At 44.7% G+C, this 25,851-nt stretch overlaps 1 protein-coding gene across 4 annotated transcripts in view; it reads left to right on the top strand.

The window, feature by feature from the left end:
* Nucleotides 1-24,536, top strand: part of LOC128340182 (acyl-CoA (8-3)-desaturase-like) — a 221,798-nt gene extending 197,262 nt beyond the window's left edge. For 3 of the 4 annotated variants that reach the window (XM_053285034.1, XM_053285033.1, XM_053285031.1), the window contains 5 exons: nucleotides 2,619-2,716; nucleotides 8,801-8,897; nucleotides 12,521-12,600; nucleotides 13,684-13,809; nucleotides 24,147-24,536. In XM_053285034.1, the coding sequence (XP_053141009.1) occupies nucleotides 2,619-2,716; nucleotides 8,801-8,897; nucleotides 12,521-12,600; nucleotides 13,684-13,809; nucleotides 24,147-24,198 (453 nt within the window). In that variant the 3' untranslated portion in view covers nucleotides 24,199-24,536. Of the gene's footprint in view, nucleotides 1-2,618; nucleotides 2,717-8,800; nucleotides 8,898-12,520; nucleotides 12,601-13,683; nucleotides 13,810-21,115; nucleotides 21,674-24,146 lie in introns of those variants that run through there. The other variant, XM_053285032.1, reaches the window with a different exon arrangement.
* Nucleotides 24,537-25,851: the final 1,315 nt, after the last annotated feature.

Raw genomic sequence — 25,851 nt, 5'->3', positions numbered from 1 at the left:
GTAACAACAGGAGGCATTTTATGAGATTTTGTGGGAAAGTATCATTTGTGCCATTGTCTGAAAATGATCAAAGCAAGGTGAAGCAGAAACAATAGGAGACTGACAGTTTGTCCACATGGACCTGGAAAGAGTTACCCCAATAATGACTTTATAGTCTACTTTTCCAAGAGAAGAAGGCTTAAGTGATTGCCATGCCTTTGTGTGTCTGTGGATACTCCTCTAAAAACATTTGTGTTTTAGTTCAGTACAAACCAATTCACAGCACATGGGAGGCGGTCCTAGAAGACCCCAATGAGGGTTTTTTGTTTTTGGTTGATCCGCTATGATAGTTCAAGATTGTGGCCACTCAGAGTATAAACCACATCCCTTTGCAGCCCAAGTCCTGATAGCTGGGATCAAATCAAGTTCATAGCACATCATGGGAGCAGAGTTGTAACTGTAATTGGGTGGGTGTGTTCAAAGAACATGAGCCGCCCTGGGCACCTCTGAGAAAAAGAGCTGTCGAGAGCCCTTCACCTGTCACCCACCACCACCACTCAACCAATGTAAAGCCTCCCCACCACACAAAGCCTCCTTGCCATTTCCATGGGGGGGCCAGCGCTAGCCCTCTCGATGCTTCCCCCTGCCTTGCCACCACCACCGCTTGGTGCCACCTCTCACCTCTGTCTCTTCCACCACTGTCATTTCCCGGCCAGCTCTCGTGGTGGTGAGCAGGTGGATGAAAACCCCACTCACTATCTCAAGAGCCACCCGGGAAATGGCTGAAATCACAGATGTCCCCCAATGCCATGCATGGTTGTGCAAGAGAGGGAAAAGCCCATCCTGTTCACTGCCTCAAGAGCTAGTCTGGAAATGGTGGCAGCGGCAGGAGGAGGAGGAGGAGGAAGAAGCAGGAGGAGGCAGCAGCAGGAAGTGGTGGCAAAGCAGGGGGTGCCAAGGGGGCTAGTGCTGGCCCCCACATGAGAAAGGCAGGAAGCAGAGGGACTTTGTGGGACAGTGGAGTACTTTGCATCAGGGCCACCCCCCCCACCCCCCAAATCTTAGAAACATTTTGGCACCACAGAAAAAAATGGTCCCCCTTCTGAGATTTGGAACACAGGCTGCCACAGGGCTTCTTACACCACTGTGTGGGAAGGGCTCCTAGTAAGAGCCACCATATTAAAAGAAGCAGAACATAGGCTTCATTAGTCCTGCTACAAAATACTTGTTTCCTTTGTAGGATCCTTTTGTGAGACTATTGCAGCCTTTTTATCCAGGCCTCAAGCAAGCAAATTCAAACACTTGCTAAAGCAAATCCAGCCTAATGGCCTCATTCAGCAGTCTGCCACAAGCTTGTCAATGCCTGACCCTGTTCAGCATTTCCAGGCAGGCAACAAAAATGGGAGTTTTATCAAGCCATATATGGTTGGTAGGCGACGTGCTTGGGTGGGTCACCCATTCTGAAAGCCTAATTAAGATGACCCCATACAGTAGAACTTTTGACTATTCCACTAAGTGGGCAGGTGAAGTGGATAAGACACTCTGTTTTTAAGAGGAGGTTTGCGCTGCAGTATGGGAGAAAAGGAGTGTGCAGTCTTCAAAACATCTTTTAAAGAAAAAGGTCTGTAAATAGTGCTACAGAGTCAAGGGGTAGCTTTGCAAGTTTTTTGTCTCCCCCCCCACCACCACCACCCCAGAGTGCTAAATAAGCATGTGTGCTCTTTACCATAGACAACAAAGAAGGAACAGGGAAAGGCTCAGCTGCCTTGGATTTATTTATTTAGTTAGTTTAAGGGAGGGGAAGCAAAACTGTATGAAGAGACTCCAAAAGAAATGATTGTGGGCAGGATGGTTGGAATTGTCACTAGTGATGTCTCACTACTGATGTTGTTGTGGCGACCCAGACCCATGACACTTACTCAACCATATTCATATAGCACTGGTTGTCAGGGGCGTAGCAAGGTTGGAGGGGGCCCAGAGACAAGATTTTAAAATGGGCCCCTCACTGATACACACACACAAACACACTTCACAATATATCGTGCACTCACACTCACATCCCCATTAGGAATACGGTGAATATCTAGTTCACATTGAATCTAGTTTTTTTACTCTCTGCTCCTGCCGATCTCCAAGAGACTCAACATAATTCATAGGGGGTGCAACATGGGCGGGTGGGGAGTCATGTGATGTACCTCTGGGGGGCCCCTTGAGGCAGTGGGGCCCCAAGACGACTGCCTCCCCTTGCCTAATGGTAGTTACGCCCCTGCTGGTTGTAATGTGTTAGCTGGGGAGAAAGAGCAAATCATCTCATTCCCCAAACAATAAAATAAAGTCAAACTATAACAGCATTTGGCAACTTTGGCTCTCCTGCTGCTGCTGAACTACAACTCCCATCATCCCCAGCCACAAAAATTGTGGTGGGGGATGGAGTTGTAGTTCAGCAACTGACAATGCTCCCTGCAGTGCAGTGCAGGTGGGCAAGGAAACAAATGCAGGGGCTGGATGGTTTAATCTAATCCATGCAAAATGTCCAACATATATGGCATGGGAACAATCGGACAACTCTGTACATCATGTAAGCTTGGGGTGTTATAAAATCACTGTTCTAATCCATTCTTTCCCCTTCTCTTTCACAGGACTTTGTATGGATTATGGCACATTTTGCCCTATACTTAGCTGCCTTTGTGCCTTTATTTGGACTGGTGGACGCTTTTGGATTCTATTTCCTGATCAAGTACTACTCTTCATATTTCCCTGCTCCTTTTGGTTTCCCCTGATTATTGCTGTGGCTTTAAATTGTTTTAAGGATTTCATTTTTGTCTTAATTTGTTTTATGTTGTTGTAAACCACCCAGAGATGGAAGTTTGGGGCAGTCTGCAAATTTTTTAGATAAATTTGATTAATAATAATAATAATAATAATAATAATAATAATTCAGTTTCTATACTGCCCTTCCAAAAATGGCTCAGGGCGGTTTACACGGAGAAATAACAAACAAACAAATAAGATGGAACCCTGTCCCCAAAGGGCTCACATTCTAAAAAGAAACATAAGATAGACACCAGCAAAAGTCACTGGAAGTACTGTGCTGGGGGTGGACAGGGCCAGTTACTCTCCCCCTGATAAATAAAGAGAATCACCACAGTAAAAGGTGCCTCTTTGCCCAGTTAGCAGCGGTAAATAAATTGACCCCTCTCTTTCCTGGTACCCAAATTAATCTAGACTACTTTTAACCTAGAGGATAATTTTAAGAACCATTCTATTCTCCCCAACTGTGGGTTGATCCGCATATGTTTGTTACTTATATTTAGGGGTGTGCATGGAACCGTCTGTGGTGCTTTGGTTCAAATTCGAACAAAATTCAAACTGAACCACAGGTCCGCAAACTGGTTCACAACAACTGGCTGGCAATTTGGTCCATGCTGTCGAAACAAGTTGACCCAGATCAAGTGCCTTGCTTAAAAAGGGGAATCCGGCAAAGGGGATTCGCTACTTATAAAGGGGTTCAAAGGATGGGCAGGTGGGCAGGCAAGAGGGCACCTTACTGGAGTTGGTGGCAGTGGTAGCTAGGGCTGCACGTTCTGTATTTTTTCAGTTTCAATTTGTACCAAATCCAAATCAGCCCCATTTTGTATTTTGTCCAAAATTAAGCCTTCCGAATCACCCCAGTTTTGTTTTGTATCCGAATTAATCCGAATACGAATCTGAATTAATTTGGATTTAAAAATGGGTCACATGGTCAAAAGAGTGGGTGGGGTGCCCAATGAGTGGAAGCTACCACAAAAATTTCAAAGGAATTGGACAAACGGATGATTTTTGGTGAATTTCTGAAGTTTGCATGTCTTTCAGATTTTCCCCATAGGGTGCAATGGAGGTTTCAGGAAAAGTATAGCTTCACACCGGGGGGGGGGGGGGGTGTGTGGTGGTGGTGGCCCAGAGTGGAATGTGGTTGGTGGTAGTGCCCAGTTGATGCAAGGAAGCTACCACAATTTTTTCAGAGGAATTTGGCAAAGGGATGATTTTTAAAGAATTAATGAAGTTACATGGCTTTCAGATTTTCCTCATAGGGTATAATGTAGGTTCCTGCAGTCCCATAATTCCACTTGAGGGACACTGGGGTGGCCCAGAGCAAGTGGTGGTGTAGTGCACATAGGATGCCAACCACCCACATGGGTTGCCAACCCATGAAGTACAGGGTTTTGTTGTTCTAGAGGTGTTCTGAATGTAGATTCTCTGGTAGCATATGAGAGTGGATTCACGGTTTTTCATTAAAAATCTCATTTGCTACCAGAGAATCTAAACTCAACACCTCAGAAACAACAAAGCCCAGTACGCCAATGGGTTAGCAATCCAGGGGGATGGTTGGCACCCTCTGTTCACTACACCACTACTCGCTTGGCACCACACCAGTGCCCCCCCCAAGTGCAGTTATGGGGCTGCTGAAACCACCATTATTTCCTATGGGGGAAATTCTATGGCCTATGGGTTATTTCCAACAGGAAAGCTTAAAGAGACTCAAACTCCTCCAAATTAAAAAAAAAATCAACCCTTTGATCAATTCCTTTGAAATCTGGGTAGTGGCAGGCACCCCTTGGGGCACTTCCACCCAACCCACTATTCTACCCCAGCAGACCCCTTTCTGCCCCAAATCTGCCTCAAAGACACTCCAGCTTCAACAATTCCTAAGAAAGCAGCCCTTTGGCCAATTCCATGGAAGTCTAGGTTGTGGAAGGCACCCCTTGGGGCACTTCCACCCAACCCACTATTCTGCCCCAGTAGACCCCTTTCTGCCCCAAAGACACTCCAGCTTTGACAATTCCTAAGAAAGCAGCCGTTTGGCCAATTCCATGGGAGTCTGGGTTGTGGCAGGCACCCCTTGGGGCACTTCCACCCAACCCACTGTTTTGCCCCAACAGACCGCTTTCTGCCCCAAATCTGCCACAAAGACATGCAGTCTCCAGCAATTACTTAAAAATCACCCCCTTTGCACATTTCCCTTTCTTTCCCTCCTCCCACATGGACAGGTTGCTCTGGGAGGCAGGAGGCTTGTTTGCAGTGCAGGCCAGAAAGAAAGAAATATTATGTTCAGATACCAAAATTAAGTAGAATCCCCCTCTCTCCCAAGCTAATTTTTTAAAAAGATTGAATAATTTGGAGAGTTAGTTAGTTATAAGTTTATTCGGTCATTGACCAGCAAATAATTTGGAGAAGAACAAGGCTCTTTTCTTCTCTGGTGGGCCAAAAGACACAAAGACACAGCCTTGAAAGGAATAACGCCTCAGGATTGTATCTAAGGAAAGGCGGGATATAATGAATAATAAGTACAAGTACAATGTGTTATGGCAAAATAAATAATTAAGGAAAGGTGAGTATTTATTTATTTATTTATTTATTGTAAGATTTATATACTGCCTTTCATTAAAACAATCGCAAGGCGGTTTACAACAAAATTTAAAAACAAGATTATAAATATGATACAGTTAAAATATTAAGCTAAAAATATGAGACAAATCTGATTAAAAAAAATTTAAGACAATTATAAAAACAATAAATACAAAGTATAAAGAACAGCAGCAGAGACAATCATATAAATATAAGTATATAAATATAAACTCACTCAACAATAAATAAACATTTAAAAAGTCTGGGGGAATTCAACAAGTAGAGGCTGCTATGCAGGCAGGCTGGCATGCAAGCATGGATGAAATATGTTTTATACATAAAAGTAGATATAATCCCCTTCTCTCCCAAGCCAATCTTTCTAAAAGCATGAAAAACTGGAATGCAGTATAAAAGTCTATTTAAAGTATAAATACAAGTAAATAATCACCTTTTTTTCCCTTTTCAGCCTTTCCTCCAAAGGCTGAAAATACAGGAGAAGCAGAGAGAGAAAAAGGATGGGGAGGGCTTTTGCTAGCAAAGTAGAAGCTCTGGATATTGTTACTTAGAGTTGGCACTGTATTGGCTACTCTTCAAGTTAATCATTGCATTCTTAGTACACAAATGAAATACAATACAATACATTCTCAACTAAATCATTCATGCTCAAGGAAATGTGTCTTCAAAGAAGAAGTGCCCCTTTTTGCATATCTTATCTTCTGCTATGCTAATTGCTAATCCTTTTGACAAACACTCAGTTGCTGAGTGGAGAGACCAACAGGACAAAATGCAATGCTGAAATGCAAATGGAGCTACCAAGTGTTTTCCGAAGTACACAAAATTCTGGTTTCGATTTGTAGACAAAATATCCAAAATTGCCATTTTTGGGCACAAATCGATTTGTGTCCAAATCAAAATGCACAAGCCTAGTGGTAGCAGTGGCCCTTCAGTAGCAGCAGCCCCTCTCAGCTCCACTGGAGCCCCCCGCCATTGGTGGTGATGTAAATGGCCTCCATGCATGCACAGAGGTCATGCAAATGGCCTTTGTGCATGCGCAGAGGTCAGAACTGGGCTGTCCGCAGGACCAAAGTGGAGTGAGGAGCACTGGCAGGGCTGAAAGGGGCTGCTGCCATGGAGCTGCTGCCAATGCCACAGAGCCAATGCCACAGAGCCTACCTCTCGAACCCTTTATAGGTAGGGAATCCCCTTTGCTTGAATCCTACTGGATTCCCCTTTACAAGCATAGTCAAACCAAGCTGAACTGGTTCGATCTGAACCAGGCCCAGTTTGGTTTGAACTCAGACGGGGGCCGGGCCATTTTGAGCTTGAGCCAGGCCGTTTTGAGCTTGAATCAAACTGAGTTCAATTCGAACTGATTCTGCACACCCCTACTTACATTATAACAATGCTTTGAACAGTGATTTGTGAATGACCTACCAAAGATCTAACACCACAGACAGAAGTTCCACATTATTTGATATCCCTCCAAATGCAATGTGTCTCTATAGAATGCGCGGGACATGTTTCTGCAACCCATCTAGTGCATAATCATCAAGGACTGGAAATTCATGTGATGTACATGCATGTGTGAACCTATTGCCTGTTATGATTTCTTCTTTGAAATAATCTGTTTTGTTTGTAGCAATTCTGCACAGGTTCTCACTGTTCTGAAAGTGAAAAGAATTCCTAGATTGTACTCAACTGTAGGGGTGTGCATTTTGGAATTTTCTGGTTTCGATTTGTATCCGAATCGACACATCCCCGTTTTGTTTTGTACCCAAATTTTCTGAATCCAAATCAGCCCTGTTTTGTTTTGTAGCCAAGTTTTCCGAATCCGAATCGATTTGGATTTTTAAAAAGGGTCCCAGGGCAAAAAGAGTGGGTGGTGGTGGTAGTGTCAAATGGGTGGAAGCTACCACCCAAATTTCAAAGGAATTAGGCAAAGGGCTGATTTTTTTGTGATTTTTTAATAAGTTTACACATCTTTAAGAATTTTCCCATAGGGAATAATGGGGATTCCAGCAAATGTATCACTTCAAATAAAGGGGAAAGGGATGACCCAGAGCAGAGTGTGGTGGGTGGTAGTGCCCAATGGGGGCAAGGAAACTTCCAGAATTATTTCAAAGGAATTGGGCAAAGGGCTGATCTTTTGTGATTTGTTGAAGTTTACGTGTCTTTATGATTTCTCCCATAGGGAATAATGGAGGTTTCAGCAGCCCCATAATTCCACTTGGGGGGCACTGGGGTTGCCCAGAGCAAGGGGTTGTGTAGTGCACATAGGGTGCCAACCACCCCCATACCCACAAGTCTGTGGGGTACTGGGTTTTGTTGTTTCTGAGGTGTTCATTGTAGATTCACTGGTAGCATATGAGATTTTCAGTGAAAAACAAGAATCCACTCTCATATGCTACCAGAGAATCTACACTCAGAACACCACAGAAACAGCAGAACCCAGCACCCCATGGGTTAGCCACCCTTCCCCTGGCCAATGTGGGGTCAGTAGAGTGGGAAGAAGCAAAAGAGCCAATGGGGAACAAGGAGGGAATTGTCAGCAGGTCAGCCCATGATTTAGGTCACTGATCAGAAGGCTGGAAGGGTGGGAAATTCAAAGAGATGTCAAACACAAAATGGAGACTGACTCAGAGATCCCCACAAAATGGAAGTCCGAAACAACAAAACGTTTTGTAGCCGAAACAGGGACGTTTTGTTTTGTATACAAAACTTTTGGATCTGGAAAATGGGTGTTTTGTTTTGTCTACAAAACACCCGAAACAGGCTGTTTTGGGTACAAAACATTTTGTATCCGAAACGTTTCGCACATCCCTACTCGACTGGCTATATCTTTCAGGCATTCTAAGCCTGTTTATTTAGTTATTTATATTTATATTCCATCTTTCTTCCATGGTGGAATTCAAGGCTGAATACATGGGGTTCTCAGACAGCCATTCATCCAGACACTGACCACACCTAGACCTGATTAGTTTCAGCCAGGTGGCTATATCATGTTCCCTCAGACCATTGCCCAGGTCCAGTTTGCTTGGTGATCAAAGACTGGGTCAGTGAATTGGTCCATCTTCAGTTTGTGGGCTGGACAGGCATCTTAGTGTGCTTTTAATCCCTGACTCTTTTTTGTGCTTTTAGTGTGCTTCCCCCACCCAGTTACTCTCCCCCTGACTTAGCAGCAGGGGGAGAATAACTGGCCCTATCCATCCCCAGCATAGTACCTTCAGTGACTGATGCTGGTGTCTATCTTATGTTTCTTTTTAGATTGTGAGCCCTTTGAGGACATGGAGCCATATTATTATTATTTCTCTGTGTAAACCACTTTAGAAACTCTTGTTGAAAAGCGGTATATAAATATTTGTCATTATATGTTGTTGTTGTTGTTGTTGTTGTTTTAGTCGCTGACTCTTTTTTTGTCATCCCCACCACCTACCAGTACTTTGGATGGTGCCCAATTTACATGGATATCCCAAATGAGCCACATTCCTATGACCATCAATTATGATAAGAATATGGACTGGTTCTCTACCCAGGTAAGATTTTTTTTTTTCATTCTTTCCAGGCATTATAGGCATGTGAAAGTAAACTTCATGACGTGTGTGTCTGTAAGGGGGTGGGTAGGTTATAAATTGCATGTGTGAATAGATCTGACCACAAACTTTTGGATCGCCCAGTATCACCTCATAAGCAACACTTTCCAAAGGAGTCAGTTCTCTTGTTTAGCTTCCAGTCACCTTGTGTTGAGTAATCAAGTGTAGAAAAATCAAGCAATATACATACATGTGTGAACCAGCCCAGAGAGAGAAGTGGGAAGAGAGGGAATCATATTGCATGTTTACATATGAATGAGATGGGAAGAAAATGTGGGGCCAAGCTTATAGATAGTTTAGTGCAGTGTTTCTCAACCACTGGTCCATGGACCGGTACCGGTCCACAAGGCATTGGGTACCAGTCCGTGAGGCATCACTAATAAAAATCAACCCCCCAAAAACAATTTTGGGTCAGCGGGGGCCACTGGAAGCTCTCCGAAGCCCTTGCTGCTGGATAACATTCATTTCACTTCCTTGAAATGAACATTATCCAGCAGCGAGGGCTCCCAGGAAATGAGCTCTGGAGAACTGCCCAAAATTATTTATTGGGAGGTGCCTGGGGGTGGGGCTGGGGGTGAGGGGGGCAGCCCCCTTACTAACTGCTGGTCCAGTTAACTGCTTATAAATAATGTACCAGTCCATGACTCCAAAAACATTGAGAAACACTGGTTTAGTGCTTCCAGGCAGAATCTTGCTTGAATACAAGTAGTATGAAGATGTTCTCTTGTTTGCCCCTCTTGATTTGGTCAATATTTGACCAAATATTGATACTTTTTAGATGGTATTAAAAATCCCCACATCAGAGGAGCGGAGCAAATGTATTCTTATTTCAAGCCAACAGCACTGGCCCAGTGAGAAAGCAGCCGAAGCAGAAGGGAATGATCCCATTTCCCAGCATGCCCTTTTCACCAATAACAGGTCACACTTCAGAAAGAGAGATATCTGCCATTCCCAGCAGCAGACAACCCGTTTCAGTGTGGAGAAAGGTGGGAGAGAGTTTGAAACAAATGCTGAAAAGAAATATTGAATAAATTCAAACTTAAACATCATTTTGCCTTCCAGTGGCATAACTACAATTGGGCTGATGTGTTCCAAGAACACAAGCCCACTTGAGAAAAGAGGATGCTTCTCCCCCACAATCCCTGTTCCCCACTTCCCTATTGCTTCCACAGCAGCTCCATTAAGCCCACAGTAGCTGTGCAGTGCAGCTGGCTTGCTAAGTTTTACCAGCTACATCTCTGTATAATGACATAGCAGCCCAATGACAGGCTGTTATGTCATTATCCAGAGACACAGCCGGTAAATCTAAGCAAGCAAGCCATGCCTCGTGGCTACTGCATGCTTAGTGGAGCCACTGCAGAGGCAGCAGGGAAGAGAAGAGTGGGAAGCCAGCACCAGCAGGTGACTGGGGCAGGGAGGCAACAGGTTAGCAGTGACTGTGGTACCACACCAAAATGTTGAATACAAGCTACTGCCATCATTGCCAGTTTCTGGACCTTGACAACTTTACACTTTTGCTTTTGAAATCTGGCTTTGGGAGCTATATGGCTTTTCTTTTCATGAGACATTTTAGGTGATCATGTGAAATAAATAAATAAATAAATAAATAAATAAATAAATAATAGAGCACCCGGTCATTAAAGTACCAATCCAGTCAATAACATTTGGTAGACGGTGTGTAAACAGCATTATATTATTATTATTATTATTATTATTATTATTATTATCTCTTATTTACACAGACAGGTGTCATTGACTGGTTTGTTTTATCCAGACATCGAGTCCTTCCCAAGGACCTGGGATGGCTGAATTTTATTGTCAATGTTGTTGCTGTTATTATAGATATCATCGCAGAATATAGGCTGTTCCCAGTAAAGCTGCTTTTTGTAATTGGCTGATGGTGATTTCTGTGGCCCCTATGGTGTTGAGGTGCTCTTGGAGGTCTTTTGGAATTGAACCCAGGGTGCCAATTACCACTGGGATTATTTTGGTCTTTTTCTGCCACAGCCTTTCAATTTCAATTTGTAGATCTTTGTATTTGGTGATTTTTTCTATTTCTTTTTCTTCTATTCTGCTATCCCCTGGTATTGCTATGTCGATTATTTTCACTTGTTTTTCTTTCTTCTCAACTACAGTTATATCTGGTGTATTGTGTGGCAGATATTTGTCTGTTTGTAGTCAGAAGTCTCATAATATTTTTGCATCTTCATTTTCCACAACTTTTTCAATTTTATGGTCCCACCAATTTTTGGCTACAGGTAGCTTTTATTTTTTGCAGATGTTCCAGTGTATTATATTATATTATATTATTCCACCAATTGAAGAAGAAAAACGAGCATTGGCAGAATACATCAGTGAAAGCCAAGAAGAAAGGCTACTGGAAGTAAGATAGGACTGTTAAAAATAAAGGAAGTGAAGGATGAATACAAAAAACAGCAGATGAGGAATCGATGAGAAAAATTGCACAGCAAACCATTGCACAGTCAGTTCTTTAATGACATACAATCAAAAGTCAACAATAGCACAGTATGGCAGTGGTTAAAGAAGGGGACATGAAGAAGGAAACGGAAGGTCTCATTTTTGCAGCCCAGGAACAATCTCTACGAACAAATGTTATAAAAGCAAAAATTGATAAGACCCAGAAAGACAGTAGTAAGTGTTGATTATGCAAGGAAGCAGATGAGACAGTTGAGCACTTTATATGTTGTAAGAAAATCAGTCAGACTGATTATAAGGATTGACACAACAAAGTTGCTTCAATGATCCACTGGAACTTTTGCAAGAATTACAAATTGCTAGCAAGCAAGAACTGGTGGAATCATCTGATTGAGAAGGTCACAGAAAATGAGGAGGCAAAAATCCTTTGGGATTTTCGAATACAAACTGATAGGCATTTAGCACACAATACGCCAGATCTGGCAATCATCGAGAAGAATCGTGTTCTGATAACTGATTTTGCAATCCCTGGGGATAGACAACTTGACGAAAAACAACCGGAGAAAATAACTAAATACAAGGACCTTCAGACTGAAATTGAGCGGCTCTGTAAAAAGAAAACAATAGTGGTGCCAATAGTTGTTGGTACCCTTGGTGAAGTACTAAAAGAACTTGAACATCATCTCGGCACCTTGGGCATCAATAAAATTACATCAACTACAGAAGGCCACACTGCTCGGGACAGCACAAATACTATGAAGATATCTTTAATTCTTCTTTAGTTATCCTAGACCCTTGGAAAAGGCCCGATAATTAAAGTACCAAATCCAGTTAATAACATCTGGTAGACTGTGTGTAAATAGCATAATAATAATAAATAAATAAATATATCAATTTCACAAATGTAGCACAGTTTATTTTTTAAAAATCCAAATACAGTAATAGTCCCAATTGGGAATGCTGTGGGGTGGGGGTGAATGAGGAAAATATAAATTAGAATGCTGCAAGAAAACTTGAAGTATAAGAATTCACCCCACTCCCCTTTCCCATTCATTTTAGCCGTATTTGCTTGGTGACACATGTAGAGATCTAAACTTGCCTTTCTCTGCTTGTTTCCCTCCCACCATCAGCTTCAGGGAACCTGCAACGTGAATCAATCTTTCTTCAACGATTATATAACAGGACACCTGAATTTTCAAATTGAGCACCAGTGAGTACAGATTTAGAGAGTGGAAAAGAATCCAAATGGTAGCATTGAACTATAGTGATGTGCACGGTCCGGAGAAGTCCGGACCGGCACCGAAGGGGGGCCTTGTTTCTAGGGCGGGGAGGGCTTGCTTAGCCCTCCCGCCTCCTTGCCCCCGCCAGCGCCCGTATTGAACAGTATAGGGGCGCTGGAAACCAGCCGCCCCCCCCCCGCTGCCGCCGCGGCGAAATAACCCCCAAGGTCAGCCAGCCAGCCAGCCCTCCCTCCCTCCCAGCTAGCTGCCCTCCCACCCACCCACCCGCTCGAATACTGGATAAAAAACGAGAGGAGCTCCGGCACAGAGCTCCTCTCGTTCGGAAGGCCTCCTGAAGAATGGCGGCTTGCGCGCGCGCGCATGCGCGCGCCGCAAAGCACGCCGTTCTCCAGAGGCCCGGTCTACCCGCCGGGAAAGGGCCGGGTAGACCGGGCCTCCGATCGCTGGGTAGACCGGGCCTCCGGCGATCGGAGGCCCGGTCTACTCAGCGATCGGAGGCCCGGTCTACCTGGCCCTTTCCCGGCGGGTAGACCGGGCCTCCGGAGAACGGCGTGCTTTGCAGCGCGCGCATGCGCGCGCGTGCAAGCCGCCATTCTTCAGGAGGCCTTCCGAACGAGAGGAGCTCTGTGCCGGAGCTCCTCTCGTTTTTTATCCAGTATTCGAGCGGGTGAGCGAGCGGGTGGGTGGGTGGGTGGGAGGGCAGCTAGCTGGGAGGGAGGGAGGGCTGGCTGGCTGGCTGACTTTGGGGGTTATTTCGCCGCGGCGGCCGCGGCGGGGGGGGGGGCGGCTGGTTTCCAGCGCCCCTATACTGTTCAATACGGGCGCTGGTGGGGGCAAGGAGGCGGGAGGGCTAAGCAAGCCCTCCCGCCCTTAAAGGCATACCCCCCACCCGGACCCGAACCAGGCAGGGCCGGACCGGTCCGGCAGTTCGGCCATTCTTTGGAATGGCCGCCGGACCGGTTTGGGCACACTGCTATTGAACTATGGGAGCATGAGGTCCTGTGAGAAGAAAAAGAGTCTGAAATTGTTGCCTTGCCTTTTTGTCTCTCCAGCCTTTTCCCCACCATGCCTCGACACAACTTATGGAAGGTGTCTCCTTTGGTTAAATCTTTGTGTGCCAAACATGGGATTGAGTATCAGTCAAAGCCCCTGTTCACTGCTTTTGCAGACGTACTAAAGTAAGTATTAGCTAAGAGAAGGGTTTTCTACCTTTTAGGAACAAGTATTATTCTGTCTCAAAACTTCTTAAAACAAGTGTAACCCTTCTGTCCCAAAGCACCCCATGTAAGCAGCCATAAATTGTGAGCTCCAGAAGAAAATCTTACCAAAGTCGATGGGAAATAAAATACAAGCTAAGAGAATCTGCCCTGGAATAAGGCAACCCTCCCTGCCTGCACAAACCCCGAACTCTATGCTGTGGCTTCCTTCCTCCTCCTGCCCTCTGGGGTCTCACAGCCAGGTCTGCACAGCACACCCCTGGCCCTGCCTCTCCCTCCTCCTCTCCCTACGATTGGCTGGCTGGGTGCTCAGTCTCAGCTCACCTCCTCCCTCAGCCTGACTGACAGGCTCAGCTGCAAGGGCAATGTTGACACGGAGTGTCAGCCAGCATTTCCCTTGTTACTGACCCTGCCAGTCCAGCTGAGGGAGGGGCAGGCTGAGCCTGAGCTTATAGCAAGCCAGCCAGTCGTGTGGAGAGGAAAAGGGAAGGATGCTGATTGATACTTCTCCCCCTCCCCTCCTGGAGAGAGAGGAAAGGGTGTGGCATGCCAGGGAAGCAGGAGGGTGCTTTACGCCTAATGAGGGTTCAAAATACCCCCATGGGGCCACATACCTCTGACTGAAAACCCCTAAGATATATCATGGTAGGAAGATGTGTTGAGAATAGGAATGTGGAACTTGGTGAGGCACAAGAGCACTATTTCCTCTAAGGCGTGTGCATGTGTGCGTGCTCACGAGTCTTTTGATGTCTGCTCAGTTGATTTTAGATCCCGCTCAGGTTGAATCAAGAAGGCCCCATTCTGAATGCATGTACCCACACACTGCCTTGATACTGCTGCTCAGAACAAAACTCATTGTACACACATATGGAAAAAATTAGAGGGAACACAGCATAAGAGTATTAAGCACACTTAACAAGATTGTAACGCAATTAACCATTCATCCATTTTTGTCATGAAGAGCAAGGGGACAAAAATAGATGGCAGGACACTTTCTCTTGGATACTCATATGTGAGTAGCAAGCAATCAGATTTGAGTAACTTGAGGTAGGGGCCTCAAAAGAGCTTCTATGCAAGTATATAAAGAAGCAGGAATCAACTTCTTGTTCACATCGACAGGATAAGCATTAGGGTTTCAAATGCAGTTTATTTTAGGCAGTTTTCAAACCTAGTCTCAGAACATACGATTCTTTAGGAATGTTTCTCTTGAACTGATAATTAGATACATTGATAGTGAATGGAGCAAATCCACCATCCTGATAGCATTTTGAGAAGCTAGATGCACCTTTAGTCTGATCTAGCAAGGTTGCTTCTGCTGCTTATTGCTTTTACCATTAGAAATATGCTGGAAACAGCAAATGTAAAATGTCTGAGGAGAGATGCGGCACAACCCTACTAGACACGCAGCTATAGCAAAACAAAAACCAATAAAGCAGCAAATAACATCAAGCTTCAAATCACATTCTGAGTCTGTGGACTGGTTCTCATGATCAGCTGATGTACGTTATGCTGCTGAAAGTTGGGAGGCAGAGGCATGCACACTCTTCCTTAAAAGCTGGTTATGGTGATCATGTGGTGGCTACAGAGTTTGTCTTAAGCTGTTCAATTGTGGACTCAGGGAGAATATAATTTATTTATTATTTTGTTTATCATATTTCTATACCTCCTGATATGTACATCTCTAGGCAGTGTATAAAATTTAAAATATTTAAAAGTCACAGATTAAAATACGTGACAATAAAAACAATAGAATAAAATAGTTATTAAAACAAGTTTTTTAAATTATTAAAAATTAATTCTAATTAAAAGCCTGCAAAAACAGGAGAGTCTTGAGGTTCTTCCTGAAAACAAACAGAGAAGGAGATGCTCTTATTTCAGCAGGGAGCATATTCCATAGCCCCATGGCAGCCACAGAGAAAGCCCGGTCATGGGTAGCCACCAAACGAGCTGGTGGCAACCGTAACCAGACCTCTCCAGAAGATTGTAAGAGGCAGCAGGGTTTATGACAAAGGAGGCACTCTATTAATTAGCCTGGACTTAAGCCATTAAGGGTACATTATAGGTAAGAACCAGCACTTTGTCTTTCACCCAGAAACATTGGCAGCCAGTGCAATTCTTTCAAAACTGGTGTTATATGGTCCCTTCCTGTTATCCCAGAGACCAATCTGGCTGCTGCATTCTGTACCAATTGTAGTTTCTGGACTACGTACAAAGGCAGCCCCACATAGAGTGCATTACAGTAGTCAAGCCTGGAGGTTATCAGCATATGTACCCCTGTTTTAAAGTTATTCGCCTCTAGAAGTGGACATAGCTGACATATCAACTGAAACTGATAAAAAGCGCTCCTGGCCACTGCCTCAACCTGAGAAACCAGGGAGAGCTTTGGGTCAATGAGCACTCCGAAGTTACCTACCTGATCTTTCAGGGAGAGTGTAACCCCATCCAGAACAGGCAGATCTATACCATATCTCGGGTTCTTGGGCCCCCACAGTCAGTACCTCCGACATATTTGGATTCAGCTTATCAGTACCTCCGTCTTATTTGGATTTAACATTGATACTTATTGTTAAATAAATAAATTATTAGATGTGGCCTGAGTGCAGTGAGCTGTTGCTGGCTGTTTCCACTCTGCATCACCTCCTGAAAACAGTCTGGAAAAGGAATGACGTGGTGAGGGGACTTCTGCTTAAGAAACATAACAGCCCCTTTAGATGCTGGTTGAGAGTCGGGAGGTCTAGAAGTTTCCATCTTTAACACAGCCAGAACACAATTGAACTGAGTGGAGGTATAAGCTTTACCATATTTCACTATAGTTAAAATATGAAAATAACCTCCTGCTAGATCTGCATTTGAGCCCATACCACATCTTGAGGGTGAATAAACATGGTTTGCCTCTTACAATGCATCCTGAAGATCAATATCTACTAACATATTTTTTGTCTGTCTTTTAGCTTCAATATACTCATATTTTCTCAGATGGGGGTAGGGAAAGTCCTATCAAATTGGCTTTATCATTTAAGTTCTTCTGCGGGGAGCTAATATAGGTAGCTGTCAGCCAGAGGCGTAACTAGGGAAAACGGCGCCCGGAGCAAGCACTGAAATTGCGCCCCCCCCGCTCCGTCCCCCCCGCTGCCCCCCCAACATACATCTGACTGACACACATGTTTCAGAAAACTTTTATTTTAAAAATTTAAAAAATTACAAAAATTACCAAAGATTTCAAAATGCACTACATACTTAGGTTTTTCCTCACAACAACCCTGTGAAGTTGGCTTGTGTCTCAAACATCAGAATTATGATGCAATGATGATTATTATGATTATGATGCCCCTCCCTCACGCCCTGGTTCTGTTCCTGACTTTCCCTTGTGAGTGACTGTATTTTAACAAAACGAAAACCAAGGACTCCAAAGTAATTTGAGGGACTAGGGTGATAGTGCTAAAGATTCCTTATTCTCCCGCTGTTAAAGAAAGACTCCCCTTTTCCAAAACCGCACGCTATTTACACCAGAAAAGGTTTCAAATGGAGGGGGAAGCATTTATGCATTTATGCTTTGTTTTATGTTACGATTTCAAAGTTAGAAAAACTATAAAAGGGCCATTTTAGAGAAGATATGCACTGCCTTAGTTGCAAATCCCGCTTTTTTGAGATTCCCTGCAATTGAATAAAGCGATAATATACACCTTTGCTATTTAAATTGGTTGGAGAGTATTTATGACAATAAAAAATGAAATGGCATTTCAGATGCAACATTGGTTGCCTAAGACCACTCAGATTTAACTAATCTTCATCACATTGACAAAAAGAGCAATTAAAATTAAAATTCATGACTAAAACCAAACCACTTTGGGGTTGTTTTTAATGAAAGGTGGTATATAAATTTAACAATAAATGTTTAGAAATATATACTTTCATCCCCTGCTCAACCTACAATTAATTCCAGCTTATTTTCAAAGGGCTTCTAGTTTTATTTACAAATTGCTTGGCAGCACCAATGTTTAAGTAATCGCTAATTGCTCCTAATGATAGTTTTACTTATTGTTAAATTTATATACCACCTTTCATTAAAACATTCTCTATTCATCTGATTTTCAGTCTGGTTAATTAAATTGGTGGAGGTTTAGACTTTCCTGATGGGCTGAAACAGCTAATCCATTTTGATGATGTCATATAATTAAATTAGCTTGCATTACATAGTGAAAAAGTCCAGGAAGGGAGAGATGGGGGGATGTGGAACCCAAGGTTCCACATCCCCCCATCTCCCCCTCCCTGAACCTTTTCAGTTAAAACGTGGTTAGATTATAGGGGAGGAAGGACTTGAATGAGCAAAAAGGGGAACTGGGAGGGAGTTGTTCAGGAAGTTTGCTCTGGTGCGTGTCCTCCTCTCGACGCATGCGCGACTGGTGGCGGGGCGGTGGGGCGCGCCGGGGAGTGAGAGTCAGAGACTTGGACTACGAAGACGCTGCGGCGCCCAGTGCTGGATGAGCAATGCTGGGGGGGGGGCCGCCGGGACCGGGGGAGGGGGACTGCTCTGCCAAAAATAAAAAATAAAATAAAAAATAAAATAAAATAAATTTCCCGGCAAATCGGTGGGGGCACTTTTTGGCGCCCCCTGCCAAGTGGCGCCCGGGGCACATGCCCCCCCTGCCCCCCTATAGTTATGCCTATGCTGTCAGCATCAATGCTAAATAATTGGTTGGGAATGGACATAAGTGTAGAAGAATCCAAAATGTTAGGGCATATATCCAAGCCAAGGTTTCAATTTCAGGAAGCCCAATTTCTAATCTTAATGCAGCATTCTTAACACATCTAGGTAGACTTAAAATACTTCTCAAGAACTTTGACTGACCTCTTTCACAATTCATCCCCCTGAACCAGAATTGGATGCCATATAATAATTTTATTCTTCCTTTGGCTTTGTACACTAAGAGCTGAGGGGGCATGGCTTCCCCCTTTTATATGAAAAAAATTAACCACAGCTGTAGATAAAGTGGCTGCACATTGTATTGCCCAGTCTCTGTGTCCTACCCACTTAAGAGATGGTTTGAACACAATTCTTAAATAGTTGAAATGGCTCACTTGTTCTGTGGAATGGCCACCTATGTTCCAGTTGCATCCCCCAGAAAACATTGGAACCTTCGTCTTATAATAGTTTAATTTCAGAGCCTCATGCACACAGGACTTTGAAAACTACACTATCAACCTGCACAACCCAATCTTGGACCATGACCACAATTCTGTATTGTCAACATACAATATTGAGATTTCCTTTCCAGCCAGTTTTGGAAGGTGGTATTCTAGGGAATAAAGATTATCTAGACCCATTTCAAACTGGTTTTCAGGCGGGCTATGGGGTGGAGACTGCTTTGGTCAGCCTGATGGATCTCTAATTGGCAATTCTCTAATTGGCAATTGACAGAGGAAGTGTGATCTCTAATTGACAACTGACAGAGGAATTGTGACTCTGTTGGTCCTTTTGGATCTCTCGGCAGCTTTTGATACTATTGACCATAGTATCCTTCCAGAACGTCTGAGGGGGTTGGGGGTGGGAGGCACTGTTTTACAGTGGTTCTGCTCCTACCTCTCTGATAGATTCCACATGGTGTCAACTGGAGACTGTTGCTCTTCGAAATCTGAGCTTAAGTATGGTGTCCCTCAAGGCTCCGTACTTTCTCCAATGCTTTTTAACATCTACATGAAACCGCTGGGAGAGATCATCAGGGGATTTGGAACTGGGTGTTACCAGTACGCTGATGACACCCAGATCTACTTCTCCATGTCAACTTCTTCAGGAGCTGGCATATCCACCCTACATGCCTGCCTGGAAGCAGTAATGGGCTGGATGAGGGAGAATAAACTGAAGCTGAATCCAGAAAAGACGGAGGTACTTATTGTTTGGGGTCAGAACTCTAGAGACGATTTTGATCTGCCTGTTCTAGATGGGGTCACAATTCCCCAAAAGGAACAGATTCACAGTCTGGGAGTACTTCTGGATCCACACCTCTCCCTGGTTTCTCAGGTTGAGGCGGTGGCCAGGGGTGCTTTCTATCAGTTCTGGCTGATAAGCCAGCTGCGCCGGTTTCTTGAGATAAATGACCTCAAAACAGTGGTACATCTGTTGGTGACCTCCAGACTTGACTTTTGTAATGCACTCTATGTAGGGCTGCCTTTGTACGTAGTCTGGAAACTTTGGTTGGTTCAGAACGCGGCAGCCAGGTTGCTATCTGGGTCATCTCGGAGAAACCATGTTACTCCTTTACTGATGGAGTTGCACTGGCTGTCAATAGGTTCCCGGACAAAATACGAAGTGCTAGTTATAACTTACAAAGCCCTAAACGGCTTAGGCCCTGGGTACCTAAGAGAGCGTCTTCTTCATTATGAGCCCCACCACCCACTGAGGTCATCTGAGGAGGTCCTTCTCCAGTTACTGCCAACTCTTTTGGTGTCTACACAGAGACGGGCCTTCTCAGTCCCTGCCCCGCCCCAAGATTGTGGAATGCGCTCCCAGCTGAGATACGGTCCTCCCCATCTCTGGCAATTTCCAAAAAACACCTGAAAACCCATCTTTTCACCCAAGCTTTCTCAGTTTCCTAAATTTGGGGGGTTGTAATATCTGGTTATTTTAAAATTAAAAACCCAATTTCGGGATTTTAATCACTGTAATTGTTTAATTGTTTTAAAAATGTTTTTAAATTGTTAATTGTTATGTTGTTTTTAATTTGTTTTAGCTCTTTACTGTTTTAGTGGTTTGTTTTAATTGTAAACCGCCCTGAGCCATTTTGGAAGGGCGGTATACAAATCAAATCAAATCAAATCAAATAATAAATAAATAAATGAAATTAGGTGCCAAATCATGTATATATAAGTTAAACATATGGAGTGCTAAAACACATCACTGCTGTACCCCTCTTGTCAGTGAGACTGCACTGGCTAAATCTCTTTCCAGGCTACAATGCACGCTTGATGAAGTATTGGCATATAGACATTTTATCAGCAACAGCAGTCTTTTATTAATAGACTATGTTCTTAATTTCTGCCATAATCACTCTCTTGACATTGATTCAAATGCCAATTTAATATCACCAAAGATTGTATACAGTTTCCCTTTTACATTTTTGGAGTATTTTTCTGCCAGATGATATAAAATAATCCTATGATCCAAAGTTGAACATCCTTTCTTAAGCTTATTTGTTTGGCACCTATGATATTTCCATCCTTAATCCAATCCAATAGTTGGGTTTTTAAATGCATAGCTTCCTAATTATAGATAGAAGACTTATATGGCATAGACTTATGGACTATAGATAGAAGATTCTTCCAGAATGCTCTCTTCACTCTGTTCGGTATCTTGAAGCTGTGAGTTGGCCTCCTGCTGTTCAACACCCTCAGAGCTCCCTCTAGTGGTCAAAGATGGTGAGGCCTCAGATTTTTTACATTGTTTAGTCATCTTTAAAAGAAGGTTTCTAGCTACCCAAGGCTTGTGAAACACCATAGGAGATTAGGAAAAAGGAGAATGAGTAAGTGTGTGTGTGTGTGTGTGTGTGTGTGTGTGTGTGTAAGAAAAAGAGCTTTCTACTGCTGAAAGTGAGAAAACTAGAGGGGTCAAAAAGCCCTCAGGGGAAGAAAAACACGAGATTACCCAAGGACTGGTTGTCTCTGGAGCAGGCAGGACAGAAAAACTGGGTGGGGTTCTCTATATAGAAGCATCTTACCTCTGAGACTGGAGGTGGCCATCAGACTAGTAGCCACTGATAGACTATGAATCTGAAGTAGGGAGGAGAGCTGGTTTTGTGGGAGCAAGCAAGAATTGTCCCCTTTGTTAAGCAAGGTGTGCCTGGTTTGCATTTGAATGGGAGGCTACATGTGCGAGGACTGCAAAATATTCCCCTTAGTGGGTGTGATGGAAGAGCATCTGTCTGCTTGCATGCAGAAGGTTCCAAGTTCCTTCCCTGGCATCTCCAGATAGGGCTGAGAGAGAACCCCGCCCACAACCCTACAGAAGCTGTCACCAGTCCATGTAGACAACACTGATGGACCAATGGTCTCACTCAGCACAAGGCAGCTTCCTATGTTCCACTTCCTCCTGTGGTCATCTACATCCACAGAACTTAAAGACACACACACACACCCAGCCTAGGCAACCTGGCCTGTCTCCTCCACCAGCAGCTTGCTGTCACTTAAACTGTCACTGCAGTCGTTGCTCGTTGTGAACATCTGGGGTTCCGCCACCTAAAGGAGCAGACTTCATTGTCTCAATTCACGTGGTGTGCCAGAGATCGGGTGCTCGTTGAGAGCAGCGCCCTCTCACTGCCAGAGTGACTCATCAGAGCACTTATTAAAAGGATCTGATGTGCAATGTAAAAGTGTGTTTTAATTTAAAATTATGTATGTCGTAGGACTTCTTTCTTTTTGATTTAATATAATAATTTAGTATATTATACTATACTAGTATTCTTCAGCCCGCTTAAATAATGGGCTCTAGTGGGCGGGGGTGCGAGTTTCCTCCTCCTCCCTTCTCCTCCCAGTTGCTACTTGGTTTTGGGCTGTCCCACCCGCCCGGCGGCGCAGCTTCTCCTCGGCTGGCCGCCCGCACGAATCAAGGGGGTGCGCGCCACCGTGGAGAGCCTCTGGGGGGTGCCAGAGAGACACGGAGGCGCCCGGCGGCGGCCTCTTCCCATCTGCGACGCTCAGCCCCGCCTCCCTCTCCCCGTCCGGCCGGAGATGCTACTCGAGCCCGAGGCTTGCGTTGCGGCCTGCTCTCCACCTTCTCTCACCGATGGCCATAGTGTGAAAGAGGCACACCTCCACCTCCGGGCTCCAGACCCCCGACGGTGCAGGGAGAGGGGGCGGCGGGGGAGGAGCCGCCGCCGTCATTGCCGCCACTGCCGAGGAGGAGGAGATGGAGAAGGAGGAGGAAGAGCCAGCCACGGTTACTGCCACCGCCGTGGTGGTGGAGGCGCTCGGCGTTGGCTCCTCAGACCCGGCCTGTGCGATGGGCTCCGGCCCGGCGGCAGCGGACACAGACACTGGCCTGGCGGCGGCGGCAGCAGGGCAAGGCGCCTTCATGTCGGCTGCCCCAGCCAAGCTCTCCGCTTAGCCCATCGCCGCCACAGAGACAACATGGCCGCCCGTGTCTGGGCGGCCGTATCTTTTGGGGCCGATCTGGGCATGCGCTCCGCGCATGCCCAGAACGACCCAAAAAGACACGGGCAGCACGGCTGCACGCCCAAGCCTTTTATGACAGAGGACTACTAGCAGGAGTCTTCCTGGAGAGAATCTATCTATGTGGTCGCTAAGAGTTGACGCTGACTTGACTTCACTTAATCAATCAGCTAGTAGGAGGAGTCAACCCACTGGATGCTCTCCTTCGCCAAGAGAGAAACCTCACAATATGATTTATATAATCTAGGGATGCTGTTAAACAGGCACAAATCAATGCAAACATATTTTTTAGAATGAACAGGCAGCAATAGATGTGGGTAAATCAGAAAGGGGAGAGAAGGTCGGGCTTGGGGTTGGGGCAGGGCAGGTGTGGAGGAAGGGGTGGGGGCAAATAGGGAAAGATATATGTAAAATACAAAATGTCAAAAGAACATTAAATTAAAGAAAGGTGGGGGAGAATGAACGGGCAGGTTGATTTCTGGTGAGCTACAGTGCCTCCAGCCGCCATTTGACTCTAACTGCAGATATTTTGTTCCAGAAAGCAAAGGCACAGTTACTCATGACATTAACTCATAAGCCAGTTCACACACATGGTGCACAGGTTATCTATTCAATGAGGTATGGGAAGGTACCGTCAGCTTATAGCTTCTCCCATTATTTGCATAACCTGTAATGAGAACGCTGCACATATGCTTAACATATGATGCTGCCTTATACTAATCAAGGGGTTCATCTACCAACTATTTCAGTCAGCTCTCAGAGATCCTTTATCTATGGAGATGAATACAAGACCTTCTATATGCACAGTAGATGCTCAACCACTGAACTTTGGCTTCTCCCTCTAGAATCAAGGAAACATCCATTAACATATCACACACACATACACAAATTGGATGGTCTGAGATAGCCCCTTTTAGTCAGAACTGGAGTAGTGCCATCTGAATATTATCAAAAAAATTAAGGTGTGACATTCAAAGATAGTTGATGGGGTGAATGGTGCTCTCTCTGCTCTGAATTCACTGCTTGTACCTCCTTTAATCATTCAAAACCCATAAAATGTATGTTTTTTCTTCTCCTGTGTTGATATAGCAGTTCATTGAGCTTTCTCTCCTCCCCCACCCTCAAATTCTTTGTAGATCTTTGAAAAAGTCAGGGGAAATCTGGCTCAATGCCTATCAAAATGGATAAGAAGCAAACACTCCCAAGACTATCATCTTGAAGATGCAGCATGTAGGACCGTAGAAACTGAGATAAGAGGTTATCTTGGCCAGACCTTTGAAATATGGAAGCTGAGATACTTAGCTTCACCATGAATATGGGGATTACAGTGCCATATTTTATATTTTTTCCTTGCTGGTGTTTGGGTGAAGCAAGATTTGCTTCTGAGTAAATGTGTTTAGCACATGTAGCATTATTCACCTCTTCTTCAAACCCTTCTGAATTTAAAATGGATATTACTGTTTACACTGTTTACAATTTTGCTATAAACATAATCCAGTTCTACTTAATAAACCAGAGTACCAAGATGCCAGACTATGTATTTATGGGGAAATAATCCGATAATTTTCTTGGGGATGGTTAAATAGAACTTTAGTGATACCAAATTTCAATTATGCTATTCTGGTGGGGTTGGGGAATACCAAATACAATACAAGAGTCCATGGATATAAGAGTTCAGATTAAAAGATGATGCCATAAGGTTTGCGAGACATCCAATTGAAGACAATGTTGCACAAGTGATACACACACAGGCATTGCCTGGGCATCTACAGATATAAATGCTGGACACTATATACATGGGAAATGAGCATACCACAGATCATAGGAAGCTGCCATACTGAATTCAACTATGGGTCATTCTATCTCACTATTCTCTCCATTAATTGGCAGTGACTCTCTAAGGTCCCAGACAAGGAGGCAATTCACACGTGCGTGCAAGAGTGGGCTAAGGGAGCCCAGCCTGGTTTTGCACACTCGTGTGAACCACCAGGACCAGACTTATCCTGTTGGCACCATGGCGGCAAACCCACCTAAGTAGCCACCCTTTAAAACGAGGTTAAGGGAGCGAGTGCTTCCTTAACCCCGTTTTTTAAAATTGTCTGGCAGCTGTGGCTGCTTGGAGCTGTGGCTGCAGACTGTGGGGAGCCCAGGGAGGGGATAGGGGAGCCCCATGATGCACTGCGCACTCACGTGGTGCATCATGGTATTTCCGCGGGCCGGGACAACACATCCCGGGCCCCAGTCCCCCTCGCTGCCTGGGTGGGTGTGCAGGGAACTGTTTGGGCGCACGGGGAGAACGTCCAGCACAGGAAGAGCAGTCATCTGCAGGGAAGGTAAGTCTAACTCACGTTCCCTGTAGCCTGCTCTGGAGCCCTTCTCACTGCTGAAGGCTCAAGAGGTCTTTCTTAGCGCTGCTACTTGAGAGCCTCCTTCTAACTGAAAATAGCAATAGCACTTACATTTATATACCGCTCTATAGCCGAAGCTCTCTAAGCGGTTTACAATGATTTAGCATATTGCCCCCAACATTCTGGGTACTCATTTTACCGACCTTGGAAGGATGGAAGGCTGAGTCAACCTTGAGCCCCTGGTCAGGATCGAACTTGTAACCTTCTGGTTACAGGGCGGCAGTTTTACCACTGCGCCACCAGGGGCTCAAATGCTGGCAATTAAATGAGATACATTCTGCATGCATATACAAAGCTCTGCTACTGGGCTATGCCTCTCCCACTCCCTAACTCATTCTGTAAAACAGAAATCTAGGCAACAGGAGAACCATTTCTATTGGGTTGCAGTCTCCGTCAGCTGTAAGGGCCACAAGCATGGCTAGCGATGTTTTAG

The sequence above is a fragment of the Hemicordylus capensis genome, chromosome 1 (genome assembly GCF_027244095.1).
Source record: "Hemicordylus capensis ecotype Gifberg chromosome 1, rHemCap1.1.pri, whole genome shotgun sequence".
In the NCBI taxonomy this organism is placed as follows: Eukaryota; Metazoa; Chordata; class Lepidosauria; order Squamata; family Cordylidae; genus Hemicordylus; species Hemicordylus capensis.
The sequence above is the reverse complement of the archived record's forward strand: the minus strand, read 5'-3'. Positions and strand labels throughout refer to the sequence as shown.